Here is a 15025-nt window from a genome sequence, read left to right on the forward strand (position 1 = left end):
TTCAGGCCTGCACCGCACCCACGACCGAAAGCACCCACATCTTCGTATCCCGTACCGCCATCTTCTCCACTCTCGTAGAAGAATCCCGCACCTCCTTCTCTATCTCTCCTTCAACCCATTTCAATCCCCAAAACACTTCCTCACAACTCTGTTCCTACGACGAGTATTCCAAAGCACGCGCTGTATATCAAAATTTCCAGAAGATTGGGAGGAGAAACTCTCATGCGGTGAAAATTTTGATGGAGCCTGGGCAAGTTTATTTATGGGATAATTTTAGGATTTTACATGGGAGAGAATATGGGGCTGTGAATCCGGGGGTTTGCGAGGAGGAATGGGTGTGGGGTAACAGATGGTGCTGGATGTGTGGAGAGGGGCGATGATTAAGAGATTAGTGGGGTCTGGGTTTGAGTAGAGATAGTTGGTCCATGTGCCTGAGAGAGTTTTGAGGGTGATGATTGGGATTTTGGGGTAGAGGGGGTGGCGGGGGTGGAGTTGAATGTTAGCTATAAATCTGTAATTGTGTTAACCGATTTTTGGAAATATCAGAACCTTTACCTTTTTGATTAAAAACATGATCCCTCCACTTATTGTGAGCCTTTCGCACTTAATAAGCCCAAATGACTGAGCCTCGTCTGTTTGCAGAATCGAATACAAACGCAATGGTCAAACTCCCGGGCACCAAGAACATCAAGCCTTAGCGGGACACGAGTCTCATATCGTGGAAGCTGGATTTCAGCTCTTGACATTTTCTTGTCGTCGCCAATGACACCTATTCTCTTTATTCCAGGCGCGTTTTCGTGATAAAATCCACTGATGCGGCCGTCATATTGCAGCATAGCCCAGTGATACTGATCATAATTATCTGGGGTGACATATGGGCCAAAGGTGCACTCCCTTCCTAACGTCGTTTGTATCTAGAAATTATAAACAAAAGTTGGCAAAAGTTGTCAAAAGTTGGAAATCCACGAACCAATACGGCGGGAACAGATTCAACAGGCAAGTCCACGTAGAGACGTAACCAAACGTCGCTAATAAGTTCACCTGGGGCGAGTGACATATGTACTGCTACTTCACCACGACTGCCTACGAAGTGTGAGCCTGATGAGAAATGTGATTCGATACCCACGATACACTGAGACATGAAATACATGGTGAGCCCGGAGATATATTCTCCATGACTGGTCAATGAAATAAAGCTAAAAAATCCCAGTTCTGGCAGTCGCTTTCGATACAATTGCTCAGGTTCATGCAGCGAGAACAACGCGGCATCGGCATCAAACATTGCCGGAGGATAGTTTGGCTGATCCCACACGACCTGAACTCTGTTTGATTTAAATGAATCTACTATGTTGGATACACACAACCCCTGGACGTGTTAGACCTCGTCCGGAGATGAAAAATCAAGGAATCTTACATTATGGGAGTATACCAATAAGTTGGTGTTGTCTACCTGGATTGTGCCGTACCAGGAACGGCCAGTTTGAGGGATCCTGCCCAGCCACTCAGACGTCCAACTAGATCCCGAAAATCTGATGGCGCAGATGCCGTATACACTGAAAACAATATCGATCTCGGTCACGGTTTGTAGAATCTCAATTCCACCACTGGATGTCGTATCTTGGGCTAGGTCTCGGATGTATTCTGTGCCGTAAACTTCATTAAAATCTGCTCTAACATAACAATTTGATTCGATAGGGAGTAGCTGTGTAGTTGGTTGTGAGATCTGCTGTGCTAAATGCGATGTCTCCCCAACCACTAACAAAAATGCAGAATAAGCTGCTTCGGATCCAACATAACTCCAAATTCGAGAACGTAGTTCAGCAGGGAGTCTTGAGAGAAATAATGGCTGAAGCCTTGCGGATCCATCGTCAGCTTTAGATAGTAAGGCATCAGTGTCGATTTGTGGGTAGAGTGGACCGTTCCATTCAGCAGGTTTCTCCCAAACAGTCGAAATATTGAGGCTTCTACCCAATTCAAACAAAAATTTGGCACTATTTTGCTTTGTTTTCCAACTCAAAACTGAATAGCACCAATCGTGAAAACAATAAGCAAATGTGTCTACATAATCATCTAGATCTGGATGGGGGTCCAGAACAATTCTCTTAGATACAGGATGACCAATTAAAGATGTGTCGACTGCTAGAGAATCAAACATGAAAACTTTTGTCATGACAGGACTCTCATGATCATCCAATCGGAGATTCATGACTAAAACAGATGTCAGTGCTGCAGTATCAACATGTTTGACAGACAACATACCTGCGCGTGTTTTCAGCTGCCATTGCTCGGCTGGATTTTCGGAAAGCCATTCTTGATATCGTCGGCGGTTTGGCTCATTTATGAAGTAAAAAGGAAAAAGTCGAGCTCGACAGAGTATACAGTATCACTCGCCTGGGCATAAGCAAGTGGAATAGATGCTCCTTCGTTCTCTTTTTCCTGTTCATCTTCGTTTTGGCTACCCGACATCCCATGTTCGGAATCATGGCTCTCGGGTCCCTCTTCTCTTTCATCAACTAAGTCGGATACCCCACTTTCTGGCCACCCTCCTTTTGGGCCACTTTTTATACCCAAAATATATCAAAAATGGAATTTTTAACTTTCTTATTTATGGATAGAATTCAATGAAAATTTGTATATATATAATTTGAATTGATTTAAGCTTATTCTGAAATTTTTAGATTTTTAGGATTTTTCTGTATTGAAAACTAGAGCTTCAAAATACTGATTTCTAAATTTATATAGGAATTATATACAAATTTAAATTTTTTATAAAATTTTTAATAACTTTTTAATAAAAATTGCTAAAAGTAAACTATAAAATTTTATTATAAATTTATAGTATGTTTAATATAAGAGATTCAGAAAAAATAGAAAATTTCTTATAAATAAATATTTATAGGGGTATCTTAAAAATGACAGGGATTATTTATACTATTCTAAACTTACTGTATATTATATCTTTATATTTATTAATTTTTCTTATTTTTTTTTAAAATTTCTATATAGATTTAAGTTCAAATCTTTTAAAAAGATATATAGTTTTTTTTTAATAATTGTTGTTAAAAAGTTATTGAAAGTTTTATAAAAATTCTAAATTTGTATGTGATTCTTATACAAATTTGAAAATCGATATTTTGAACTTTTAGTTTTCAATTCAGAATAGTCCTAAATATTTAAGAATTTCAGAATAAGTTTAAAACGATCTAAATTATTTATATATAAATTTTCATTGAATTATATTATATATTGATAGAGATATTAATAGGCTCAAAAAGTAATTTTTGGTGTGAAAGGGTGGCACAAAACAGGGGTGACCCGAAAGTAGGGTGCCCGACTTACATTCTCGGCAGGTAAATCGACTTCATCGTACGTGGTGACGAAATCAGAATTCACCATCTCGTTATCATCGCGTGATTCCCCGACCACTGCGATCGAACTTTGCGGGGTCATGCCATGATTATTGTCCCCTTCCATCGCTGAACCGTCGACAATAGCTGGACTGTCAATTTGCTTGTTCGACATGTTGACAGGTATATCCATAGAACACCAGTGGGTGCACGGACTCACGGGACAACGTGACAGCAAAGCACAATTTCATACCAAAAAGAGTGACTTTAATAATTCAATTAAAATTCAAATTTCGATTGAATTTTATTCAAATTGATACAATATGTTTTTCAAGCATTAAAGAATAGTTCTCTTGAAACTTGTTTCAAAAAAGTGAAATTTGAGCTCAAAAATTCAATGGTGCGTTTTCCCACCAAAATTTTTGGTGGGAGATTATATATTCTATTACCAAGACTTCAATCTTGATCATTTTAGTTCAAAATTTATTCTATATAGAAACTTCATGCTTGAAAACTATATATTTCAATTTCAATCAAATTGAACAGCAATTTCAATTTTAATTAAATTATTAAAATCGCTCTTTTTGGTGTGAAATTGTGCTTTCCCCCTTTAGTGTCCCGTGAGTCCGTGCACCCACTGGTGGAATTACCTATCCATTGTTGATTGATCGATAGAATTTAATGAACATAGTGTCGTACGGTTTGTCAGCTTCTGCAGGGCAACCTTAATCGATAGCGCGCGGCTACATCACCCCCGCATACTTGGGTACAATAAACGTCAACCAACCATTCTATATCAGATAGTGATATCTTCCTTCTATTGGTTGATGAAGAGAATTCTAGAGTTATTGATTTAGTTACTGCATATCACGATACCAAACAAAGTCCTACCTACTGCCATTGCTAACATCGGCTTGAATCAATATCCATTTCCGTAGCCAGCGGTCGATTGACCCAGGAAATTGAATACACAAGCCTAAAGACACGATAATACAGCGTCAACAACAATTCATCCTCTTCCCTCCAGCCCAAATTTGGTGAGTCAGGCTGTACACAATTCATGCTAGTAATCAAGTGTTACTCATGCAATCAAAATTCGCTGGTCGAGTACGAAGACACTCAGCTGTAATTCAGATAGCTTATGTGATTCGACTTTGATCCTGATCGAATACAAATAGCCATCTTCAAGAATCATACTTCTGGTTCAAACTGCGTTTGACATGAGCGCTCGCAGAAAATGCGTTGCTTATTTGAATCATGCATTGTTAGTCGAAATTATTACATTGGGGATTGAGGTCCAGCAACAGTGCTGTGAAGAGGTGACATTACGAGAAGAGACGACTTGGCAATGTCATACAAAATCGATCTCAGGGCTATAGTATGAGATTGAAACGGAAAATTCTGGAGCCAGAAGATTATGCTCTTATAGATTGGAATTTCATTTTCTATGATATTTGTGTTCCAGTTACGTTTTGGATTATGCTATACTACTTTTCATAATCCCGACAAATGACCTCCTTCATTTGTATACCATTTGCAGACTGGCCACCTGGATTCCAGAGGCTAATAAGATCCGTGGAGTCTGTGAACCACCAGGCAATATGCTATAAACCGTCAGTAATGTTCGTTAAGAAACTATTACGTTGTGGATTTCGAACCTCTTCAAGGGCAAGATCAAATACCTGTACTTGATCATTCGTATCAACAGGTGAAAATTCTTCCTGTGTGAAACTGACATCTACCACAAACCCTTCTTCGGAGTTTTCGAACCGTGCCGATCGGAACATTATTCTCGAAGGCGGTGGATGGCTCCTATCGTATATGATCTGATGAATTGATACTTCTGGTTTATACCATTGCCCCAAAACTACAGGCGGTTTGTATAGGTAATGTATTAGGATTCCCACGCAGCGTTCATTAATCCTACATAAAGTCACTCTCTTCATTTGGGAAAACTTTCCAGAACTAAAATAAAGACCAAGGTTACTATATTGGTATATTGGAGGTCGTTGTCTTGGTGTCTCGTAGTGAAGTAGTGGTTGTACAGGCTTTACTTCATTTCCATCACTGATAATGTTGAAGTTCTTCAAGGTCCAGTCAGAATTCTGAACACAAATCCCCGTGATCTGTCCTTCAAATGTTAAACGATACCACTCGTAGAATTCATACTCGTCATGAGGTATATACGGCCCCAGATGGCATGTCCTTCCATGTGTGGTTTGAATCTAAAGTGGTGTAAGCTGTTAAGTACCAGGAGGGAAGCTATTTTAGAACTAACAATCAATGCTGGTTTGTAATGGCGCTGAAATCTATCTTCCCCAAGCTTAATCCATACAAAAGATATGCGTTCATTGTACTCCAGGGGTAGGTGAAGAGCCACACCACTGTAAACTCCCGTGAGCTCCGTTTTTTCCCCATAATAGGCTTCCACTCCAGTAATAAATCCCTTGTGAAAGTGAAACGTTATTCCTGTAGTATATTCGTATCCCCTATAGAATGGGATATATCTGTATAAGCCATACCCATCCCGACGAATATAAATCAAGGAAGACTCTTCCTGAGACCATTTAGGTGAATTAACTCTGTCCCAGATACCGCCGTAGAACCTTTGCCTTTGGCGTACATCTATATTGAGACCCTGCCAGATTTAGTTGTTTTATCGAGTTTTTGAGTAGTAAGATACTAACTTTGAAAGTGTAATGGAGCTCGATGTCTCTGCGGAATTCTCGTTGGGCGTTGACATACCAAACAAGACCAGATTTAGGGACTTTACCAACCCAACAAAAAGATCCATCCGCACTGATTATTTGGATTGCACATATACCATGAGTGCCTATTGCGAGCTTGTAGGAGCAAGCAACTGCTGAGTCGGTGATTGGAATTGTGGTTGACTCAGCACAAAAGCTCTGTATATAATCAGTACCGAAGATCTTAATCATTTTCGGAACAAGACGTGATTCTGGGTATAATGCCAAAGTAAGATTTGCTGGACGATGCATTTGGTAGAACAAACGTGATGTCTCGCCGGCCACAATCAGAAACGAGGTATAAGCAGATGATGGACCGACATATCCCCAGATAAGTGCTCTCAACTCTTGGGGTAGCTTCGACAAGAATAAAGGTTGGTACTTTGGACCAAGCTCGGTCATATCTGATAACATGTCATTTATGACAGCCTGGTCATACAAACAAGCTTCGGATTCTGCGATATTCTCCCACGCTGGGGAGATTGAAAGACTTTGGCAAACTTTATGTAAAGTAGCATCTTTATACTTTCCCAGCCTCCAACGAAGAATCGAATAACACCAATCATGAAAGCAGAAAGCTTTACACCAAGATGGGTAATCTGGATTTTGAACTGTGTTTAAGAGAATCTTGGTCGATGAAGAAGGTGTCGATGCGACAAGCTCATCTTGACTAGCACCTTCTGAAAAAGTCATCACTCCCGTTATCTTAATATCTTCTTCTTCTTCTTCATCTCTATTTATTTCAATGACTAAAGTTGGTGTCAACATCCATCAATAAACTTGAAAAATATACTCTTCAAACAGCTTACTTACCGGCACGGAATTTGTATTCCCATGGTTGTACTTGTCGTCTTTGTCGCCATCGCCATAAAGTCTCAATACCTGAATTTTCTGAGAAGAAAGGGGGGAATTGGGCTTGACATAATACACAATACTTGCACGCCATCCCGATACTGCGTTGTCGCCGTACTTTTGGAAAGATCTCCTCCCCTAATGATTGCCTATAAAGATTCGACTGTAATCTCTCCAGCGTTGCATTTTCATTGCTCAACATACGATTACGTTCCTCGTCTTCTCCATGTGCCAAACTTCCCTGTGCCGATGATGGACGTGACATTGATGTACCCTCCATTAAATTTTCGATCAACATATGTTCTTCGTTATCTGTATTTGCAAAGCTCTCTCGAGAAAATGATCGGTCGGATTCGCTCACAGCCATTTCCATTGTCGAATATCGTTGATCAAAATGTGTTCGTGTAATTTGTTGTAGAGGAGAAGTCATGGACGAGGAGACGGCAAGTATATGGGTGCCTAAGTCACGTGTTTATTGTGACTGTCTTCGATTGTAGGTTGACTCAAACTTGAATCAGTGGCTTATGTGTCAATGGCTTGGAAATCTTGGTGGAATTTCAAGATCGTAGAGGTTGTTTACAGAAACGATCGGTTTAGACACTACTTCTTCCACTCTGTATACATAAGTCACATGAATATTTTTGAAAAGAATATTTGATATAGCTCATCCAGGCGTACACAAAAATGACTGCCACTGACCCCAATGAATCATAATTGTGTGCAACTCGTCAAAAAACTAGATTTAATACCCGATATGTCTAGGTATAATCACCGCCTTATGTTTTCCAGAATTCCTGGCCCATTGGACAGTGCTTCCACTCACAACCGAGTCATCTCTTCCATGTATCTTCTTCATGACCCCTACAGCAAATTCTCCATAATCTGACATGAACTCCACAAACTCTCCTCTATCAAGCAAAACATTAATATGAGTCGCAGCAGTTGTAACCAGGGCTCTACTGAGTACAGACCCAGGAGCATTTTCCCAAAGAAACTCTGTAGCAGCAGTAAACTCTGGAGTATTCCAATGTTCTCTCAAACTTGTTTTAAATTTCTCATGTGCTAGGCTTTTAAGAGCTGGGATAATGTATTTATCGGCGATAATGTACACTTTAGCATTGAAGAGTAATGATGATGGTTTCGTAAGGGGAGCAACTTGAGGAACCGTCTGTACGAATCCTCCAAAAGCCGGCCGCCTTATTTCATGGCGTTGGCCCCATACATCCACGACTGTATCGGTCGGCTGTTTGGGAGGACTCGAGGGCGGTTCAACCTGCGAAGCATCATCCGAAGCGTCACTTCCCAAGGCTACCTGATCATCATAACTTCCACAATACAAATACTTAATCATCGCCTCCACAATTGGCAGCTCTTGGTCACTCATATGGTATTCGCCCTTTGCAGCTTCTTCCTAGAGTTTGGTGAGAAAATGCACATCACCTTGATCTGGACTGTTACATACCCAACGATCATCATCCATAGCTGCAGCAATCACCGGTGATCGGATGCAAACTACCGCGCGATGAACATCAAAAACTTTCTCTTCGCAGCGGATTTTCATATCTGCATATTTGCCCGTGTCGTATAGGGCTTTGATTGCGTCGAGCGCGTCCGACGTATTTGTAAGTTGGCTTTCCATAAGGGGCTATTTCTAAATGAGGTAGAAAGTTTTGGCTCACAGCGATAATAATGAAACAACAATCGCAAGAATCACCAGCGCCTTCAGCGAGCCATTGCGGGGTATCACTTGAGTTATATCTCCGCTGAGGCTGAGGTTGCACCAAATCCTACCTTGAAAGACCAGCAGACAGCCTTGTTTTGCAGAAACTCGGATGTCCAATACGTCCACATCACCAATAGATTGCTTCTTCGTCTGAAATCGCACACTTTTGAATGGATAAGAACGAATTCTCGATAACCTATCAATTGATCCGATACGCGTTATCGACGTGTTGGTGTACATCCATCATCGGCGCGTCTCATCAAATCGACATTGATGAGCTTCGAGATTTTGATCGGTGGCTGAGAACAAGCTTAAGGTGCTCTAAATACCCCTCTTTGCGTGACTTTCGCAAGAGTACTACTTTATAGGCGAAAATGAGCAATCTATACAACATAATAAAACGAAATTCAATACCCCTCTTTATATCCTCCACCTCTCTCTCGAATCTTCAAATAACATCCCTATCTCGCGGAAACATTTCCGTCCCCACAAACCCCTCTCGACCCACCATCCCTCACCAGAACCCACCACTCCAAGCTCCCACGACTAGGTACCTACACATGCATACCACAGCCCCACCAACTACTCAGCTCAGCATCACTCTGATACCCTCGGGTTGCACAAGCGCGCATTGCTATCCATGTTGAGCCCAGCTTCACTGCTTGGAGGAATTCAATTGCATATTGCTTTTGTATTCGTCAGCTGAAGCCGCAAATCTCCGTTCTGTTATCAATTGGTGCAGAACATTCATAGTACCTAGTCATTAGTAGCTTGGTAGTTCGTGCCCCTCCACCAGTTCTTTGATATATAAAAGCAATCCGGCCAAGTACTTCTCTAATTCTCTTTCCCTTTCTACCATTTACAAATTGAAATCATTGATTAATCAAAACATCACATCCCACACACCTCGAAATCCTCAAACATCACTCATTCCATACACAGCAAAAATGGCAGGCATAATCCGCATAACCATGTTCAAAGTGCCCTCCCAAGCATCCCGGGACACCATGCTCAAGAACTACGAGACCTTGTCGAAAAAGGCCGTCAAGGTAATCAACCTTCTTCATTCTCTCCCCCTCGTACCTAACTAACACTCTCTCTCAGGATTCAGCACCCTATATCGTCTCCCTACAAGCTGGCGAATCTCAAGCCAACGATCCCCGCACCCAAGGTTTCTCCGTGGTCGCAAAGACTGAGTTTAAGAGTCTGGAGGATATGAAATACTACGAGGATTCATGCGAAGCACATAAATGGTTCAAGGGCGAGGCAAAAACTTTGGGGATTGAGGGGATGTGCTGTGTGTACTTTGAACCAAGTGTTGTTGCTTAAATGGCGGTCGTGGAGGGGGAGGGAAAGTTCAACGGAACTCTGTATAATCACGACTCTTCAGAGGATAGGCACAAAGAGTGAAGGTTACAATCCATGGCTTTCCGAATGGGAGAAAATCTGATTCAGATAGATTGTTGCGCAATAATGATGCACACAAAGTCAGCAAGCCTATAAAAAACTCTATCGTTTAATAGTTGCGAATTAACACAATGAATGCTGGGTGCTATGAGCCTAGTGATCACAGTCACTTTAGCAGCGGGCAAAACATTCTCCACTGGTGCTTACGATGCGAGGTGTTTAAAATGCTTATTTGTTTGCAAACAAAAAAAAAGTGCACTATGGAATAATATTCACCGAACCCATATCAAAGTCTTGCTCTGCTACTTTTATTGGCCCTACAGACCTCAGCGAACTTTCTTGACGGATTGAACAGTCGCAAAAGACAAGAAGAGAGCTCCTACTCGAGATGTTTTTCGAAGAACTCAATGAGCGTCTTATATCCTCTCTCATACTCGCTCTTGACTCTCTCGTCCTCAAGATCCGATCGTGCAGCCATCCATCTATTCCCACAAATATCAGCACAAAGGAATTGCACATAGCATAGAAACAACGTACCCATGAATTTGATCCTTGAAAGTCTCAACATATTTCTCCCCAGTGAGATTTGCCTCAAACTTCTTCACTTCCTCTGCATCTTCATCTTTCGATGCTAGCAGAATAGTAGGAATCTTGATGTTACTTGCATCCTTGGAATCAACCATAGCGGGATGACACTCGGCAGCTACCACGAAAGGGTTGGAAGAAGCAGAGGTAGTAAGGGAGACAATTTTACCGCCCCAACAGAACTGTTTTGAACACACATTAGCTACAAAGCCTCAATTCACAGACCTTCAACCTCATCCTGAATTACAGAACTCTTTAGTCAGAAAATCGCTCACCCCAAGAACAGCCCACTTTGAAATTGACGAATATTTCTCTGCCATAGCCTTGACTAAGTCCGGAACTCTTCCGGCAGCCTTTGGTGGAGCTCCCGTCGTCTGGAAGAAATTACCTAACTTCTGTTGCTTCTCTTCATTGTCAGGTGGATACCAGCTAATATCAGCTGGGTTTCCCTCAAAGAGGTCTGGCATGAAAACGAGGTATTTGTTGTGTTCGTCGGCATTGGCGAGGATATCGGCGCCTTGAATGGTTTGGGGATAGTAGCCGAAAATATCATAGATAAGGAATATGGCCTTTGTTGCATCTGCTGGGCCAGTAACGTCTGGAAGAGTGTCGTATTAGCCAGAGCTGAGAGGGGGGAGAGGGGGGAGAGGGGGGGTGGAAAGGAGTATGGTGACAATGCAAAGAAAGATTTATAGCCAAGATAATTTGATTGATATGGCAGTAGATCTGTGATGACATTCAATTGAAACGGATGGAATACTTACAAGTTTTTAGACCACCAATGGTCTCATATTTTCCCTTTTGTTCATATCCCTTGGATACAATAGGTGGGATGTTGCAGCAAGCTGCGCTATGTCCATGTTGAGCTTGCATTATGGTTATGTTCGGAGGACTTGGGTTTTGATGTGATAATGCGTCTTTTGGAATTGTTGATCAGTGTAAAGAGGATGAACGAGGAGGAATGAAAGCATGGATAGTTGGGATATTGATAAACACTAACTTCTATGCAATGCGGGGCAACAGCGACAGTGACGTCGACCAACTTCTAATTCAGTTATCTATCCGCTATCTACACGTGATGTGGCTCATTGATATTTTAAAGGAGAAACTGTCACGATGCACGTATCATAATGATATGTTGGTGGGATGTTCATCATTGAAAAGAAATATTCATTTTATTCAGTAATCAGGTATCTCTAGGTACAACCGGAAAACTGTATGTGAATCCCAAAACACAATATTAAGAAAGTCCAGTAGTCCTTTCATAGATGGCGCAAAAACCGCGAATACAGAAAAGGATTCAATTCCTACCAGAACTCCGAGTATATGAAACCGAGAAGAGCAACACTGTAATCAAAACATGCATTGCCGTAATATAAGAAAACTCCCGACTCGAAAATTGTGGCCCTCCAGCGTGAAGAAGCCAGCTGTAAATAATTCAAACCCCTATCGATACTTGGAGATAGGAAAAGTCTGTCTTTTTTTTTCCCCCGAGTAATTGTTATGTAGACGTCGGAGAATATTTACTTCAAGAAGTATGACAACCATAATATTTAGAAAATCGAGTTAACAATGTTTCCACCGATCGTAGCTCCAGCGCCGAAGATAGCGGCATTGCCCAATTTCTTACCAAACTTCTTACCCATCTCTCCACCCTTGCTAGACTTTTCTTCGGTAGGTTGTTCTGCGACAGCCATTGGGGGAACGGAGCTATTGTAAGGGTTGCTTGGTCCGGGTGGTACGGTTCCTTGTTGTTGAGAGCCATATGGGTTGTATGTGGCCTTCTCGTTGCCATAATAGGCGCCCTGGGGAGACTGGTTTTGATGCTTCTGGACGTAGTTCGATGGGAATACACCCTCTCTTCCAGTCTTTTCATTCTTTCCCATCCACCAATCATCATTCATGTATTCGTAGATGATAATAATATCACCAACATCGAAGTTGCAGTCTTCAGGTTCGGTATAACGGTAAAGAGCGGTGGCGCGTCCGACTTCTGGTCGAGCAGGTGGTTGGGTTGGTCCGCGGGGAGGAAGGTTTGGAGTAGATTGGTATGATGGTGGAGGGTTATCGTTGACATTCAATTGTGAGAATGCGGCGACGGGAACGACTGGTGCTGGAGCGGCAACGTTGGCACGAGGAGCGGGGGAAGAGGTCGAGTTCAAGCTGTTTTCCGAGGGAAGTTTGCTAACCATAAGCTCATACACCTCGTAAGTAATGAGTTCATCTTCAAGAAGATTCTCAAGCTCCTGCGAATTGTTAGCATAATCGGAAGACCAAGAGAAGGAGTTCAACTCACATTCTTGATATTGCGAATAGATCTATTGGCCTTCATGATCTGTTGGCGACGTTCTGGGGGCATTGAAGTAGACATGATTTTGTTCTCGTAATATGCGTATTCCTTCTCAATACAATCGGTACAATTTTGATGCTCTGTACAATTTCGATTTTCACTTTGCGCAAACGAGTTGTTCAATCTTTTGTCGTTCGTGTCCGAAGAAGGTAAAAGCTCACCACGTTGTGGCTTAGACGGCTTATTTCGGGAAGAGCGCTTGGCAATTGTAGGGGATGATGGGATTCGGTAAATCTTCGAATTTAGTGGGAACGGCGTTTCACTTGTAACTGACTCGGGAGTAAAACCACTATTTTCTTTACTGATAACTCCAGAATTAAAATAATCTGCCACTTCTGATTCAGTAACGCTCGGTGTTCGCAAACTCAAAATTCGCGAATGTGGTAATGATGTAGTAATACCTAGCTTTGGGCCTCGGGTTGGTGTATACGTGAGCTCAGACGAAGAAGTTATATTCATTGGTGCCGTATAATTTCTCATTCCGAAGGGACCAGAAGTTGTAATTGGCTTGGCAGCAGAGACTTGACGGATGCTCTTTGGTGTATTGAGGCGAATAGAGCTCTTCCTGCTCCCCGTTGGACTTGGACAAAGAGCTTCGGATTGCTCGCGTAGGGTTCTTTCGAGAAGACTACCAAGGAAAGCGTCGCTATCGACAATAGCTTCTGGGTCCGGATTTTCAGGAAAGCTGAAGTTTCGAGTGAAGGATTCGCGAATTACCAAAGGTGATCGTGCAACTACAGGCGGATCTGTAGAATGGAACAACAATCAATCTTCTGTCAAGGTAGGTTCTCGCGGTAAAGCGATGTAGGGCAATATATGACGGAGAAAAGAAGGCACGTACCCTTGGAAGCGGCGATATGGGCTTCTGAGTACCCGGCGCTCGAGGAGATTGAGTCCTTGGTATTTGAGGAGATTGACTTCTGGGTATTTCAGGAGGTACAATTGCCTGCAGCGCAATTTTGTTACCAAGATGATCATAGAAATTGATTCCAAGTCCACCAAACCCCCCAAGTTCACCGGCGGCTTCTTCTCCAACGGTGTCCATCTTCTTCGTAGTCGTCTCCAGCTGTACGCTGGCACGTCTTTTGTGTGGTTCAAGAGGGGGTTTCATTCCTTTAGAACTAACTGTTGAAGTGCGTCTCAATTCAATTGAAATTTTTTCGCCTGGCAATTTCGAATCGGTTGCTTGAGATTCACCAGACACTCTTTCCAAGCTCTGGTAAGTTTGTTCTCCTTGGCTGGCTCGGAAGACGAGATGACGGGGGACACCATGATGGGAAACATCTTGGATGGTTGTTGTTTTGTAAAAGAAAGGTGGAGGAAAAAGGTTTGCGTAGGAGATACCTAGGTACGTTCCTTTGGCTTTCTGTCCATCGATTCACTAGCGGAATTGTTTTTCTCTGGCCCTCGAGAGTGTTCGGACGACATAGCAAGGGATGAGGCGCCAAGGCCTCAAATATATCAAAGCTGAATTCACAGATTACAGTATTCACTTATTAATTGATCATTATCTAGTGGTCACCTGGATGGTAATTTCAAGATTATGTTTTCATCATTCATAAGCAGTCTTTATGAATTCTAAGTGAAGTGAAGGCAAAGTCATCGAATGGAAGGTAGGTATTTTGAGCAATGGATTTTGCCGATATGATGGAATTTCTGTTCCATCGTTCTACATAGTCAAAGAGGGCTTTGTTTGATATTGTATTAAGCAGGTCAGAACAATAGGCCTCTATTGTAGAACCTCTCATCCTCCGAATCAAGGAGCTGTATGAATCCATCCAGTCTTTCTACGCCTCGAGATCTCAGCATAGCACAGATCAGAGAGTTTGTACTACACACCACTTAGGCCAATGAAATGCTATACCGCTAAAGCTTAAACCAGATACAGAAAACAAGTATATCAAGTCCAGTCTCGCACCGAGCTTATACCCTCATAGCCCCATATAACGTGAGTTTCTACTTTGAGACAGCCCTTCTGATCCTATCACTCAATATGTACCGTGTCAATACATCA

General features: G+C 42.0%; 6 protein-coding genes across 6 annotated transcripts; 1 reads left to right on the forward strand and 5 right to left on the reverse strand.

The window, feature by feature from the left end:
• Positions 1-584: 584 nt before the first annotated feature.
• Positions 585-2257, reverse strand: EAF02_002063 (uncharacterized protein; the record flags this gene model as incomplete). Its single annotated transcript, XM_038898111.1, has 3 exons — positions 585-914; positions 971-1366; positions 1415-2257. The coding sequence occupies 3 exons, from the start codon at positions 2255-2257 to the stop codon at positions 585-587; spliced, it is 1569 nt and encodes a 522-aa protein (XP_038761803.1).
• Positions 2258-4834: 2577 nt separating this feature from the next.
• On the reverse strand, positions 4835-7319 carry EAF02_002064 (uncharacterized protein; the record flags this gene model as incomplete). The annotated part of the gene is made up of 5 exons (XM_038898112.1): positions 4835-4951; positions 5006-5572; positions 5626-5985; positions 6035-6843; positions 6908-7319. The coding sequence occupies 5 exons, from the start codon at positions 7317-7319 to the stop codon at positions 4835-4837; spliced, it is 2265 nt and encodes a 754-aa protein (XP_038761804.1).
• Positions 7320-7688: 369 nt separating this feature from the next.
• On the reverse strand, positions 7689-8585 carry EAF02_002065 (uncharacterized protein; the record flags this gene model as incomplete). The annotated part of the gene is made up of 2 exons (XM_038898113.1): positions 7689-8357; positions 8409-8585. The coding sequence occupies 2 exons, from the start codon at positions 8583-8585 to the stop codon at positions 7689-7691; spliced, it is 846 nt and encodes a 281-aa protein (XP_038761805.1).
• A 1031-nt stretch (positions 8586-9616) lies between these two features.
• EAF02_002066 (uncharacterized protein) lies at positions 9617-9998 on the forward strand (the record flags this gene model as incomplete). The annotated part of the gene is made up of 2 exons (XM_038898114.1): positions 9617-9718; positions 9774-9998. The coding sequence occupies 2 exons, from the start codon at positions 9617-9619 to the stop codon at positions 9996-9998; spliced, it is 327 nt and encodes a 108-aa protein (XP_038761806.1).
• A 457-nt stretch (positions 9999-10455) lies between these two features.
• Positions 10456-11534, reverse strand: EAF02_002067 (uncharacterized protein; the record flags this gene model as incomplete). The annotated part of the gene is made up of 4 exons (XM_038898115.1): positions 10456-10558; positions 10614-10843; positions 10937-11259; positions 11426-11534. The coding sequence occupies 4 exons, from the start codon at positions 11532-11534 to the stop codon at positions 10456-10458; spliced, it is 765 nt and encodes a 254-aa protein (XP_038761807.1).
• Positions 11535-12214: 680 nt separating this feature from the next.
• Positions 12215-14439, reverse strand: EAF02_002068 (uncharacterized protein; the record flags this gene model as incomplete). The annotated part of the gene is made up of 4 exons (XM_038898116.1): positions 12215-12907; positions 12958-13757; positions 13849-14295; positions 14364-14439. The coding sequence occupies 4 exons, from the start codon at positions 14437-14439 to the stop codon at positions 12215-12217; spliced, it is 2016 nt and encodes a 671-aa protein (XP_038761808.1).
• Between the last annotated feature and the right edge of the window lie 586 nt (positions 14440-15025).

Source organism: Botrytis sinoallii, assembly GCF_014898435.1.
Source record: "Botrytis sinoallii strain Bc 23 chromosome Unknown BSIN_003, whole genome shotgun sequence".
Lineage (NCBI taxonomy): Eukaryota > Fungi > Ascomycota > Leotiomycetes > Helotiales > Sclerotiniaceae > Botrytis > Botrytis sinoallii.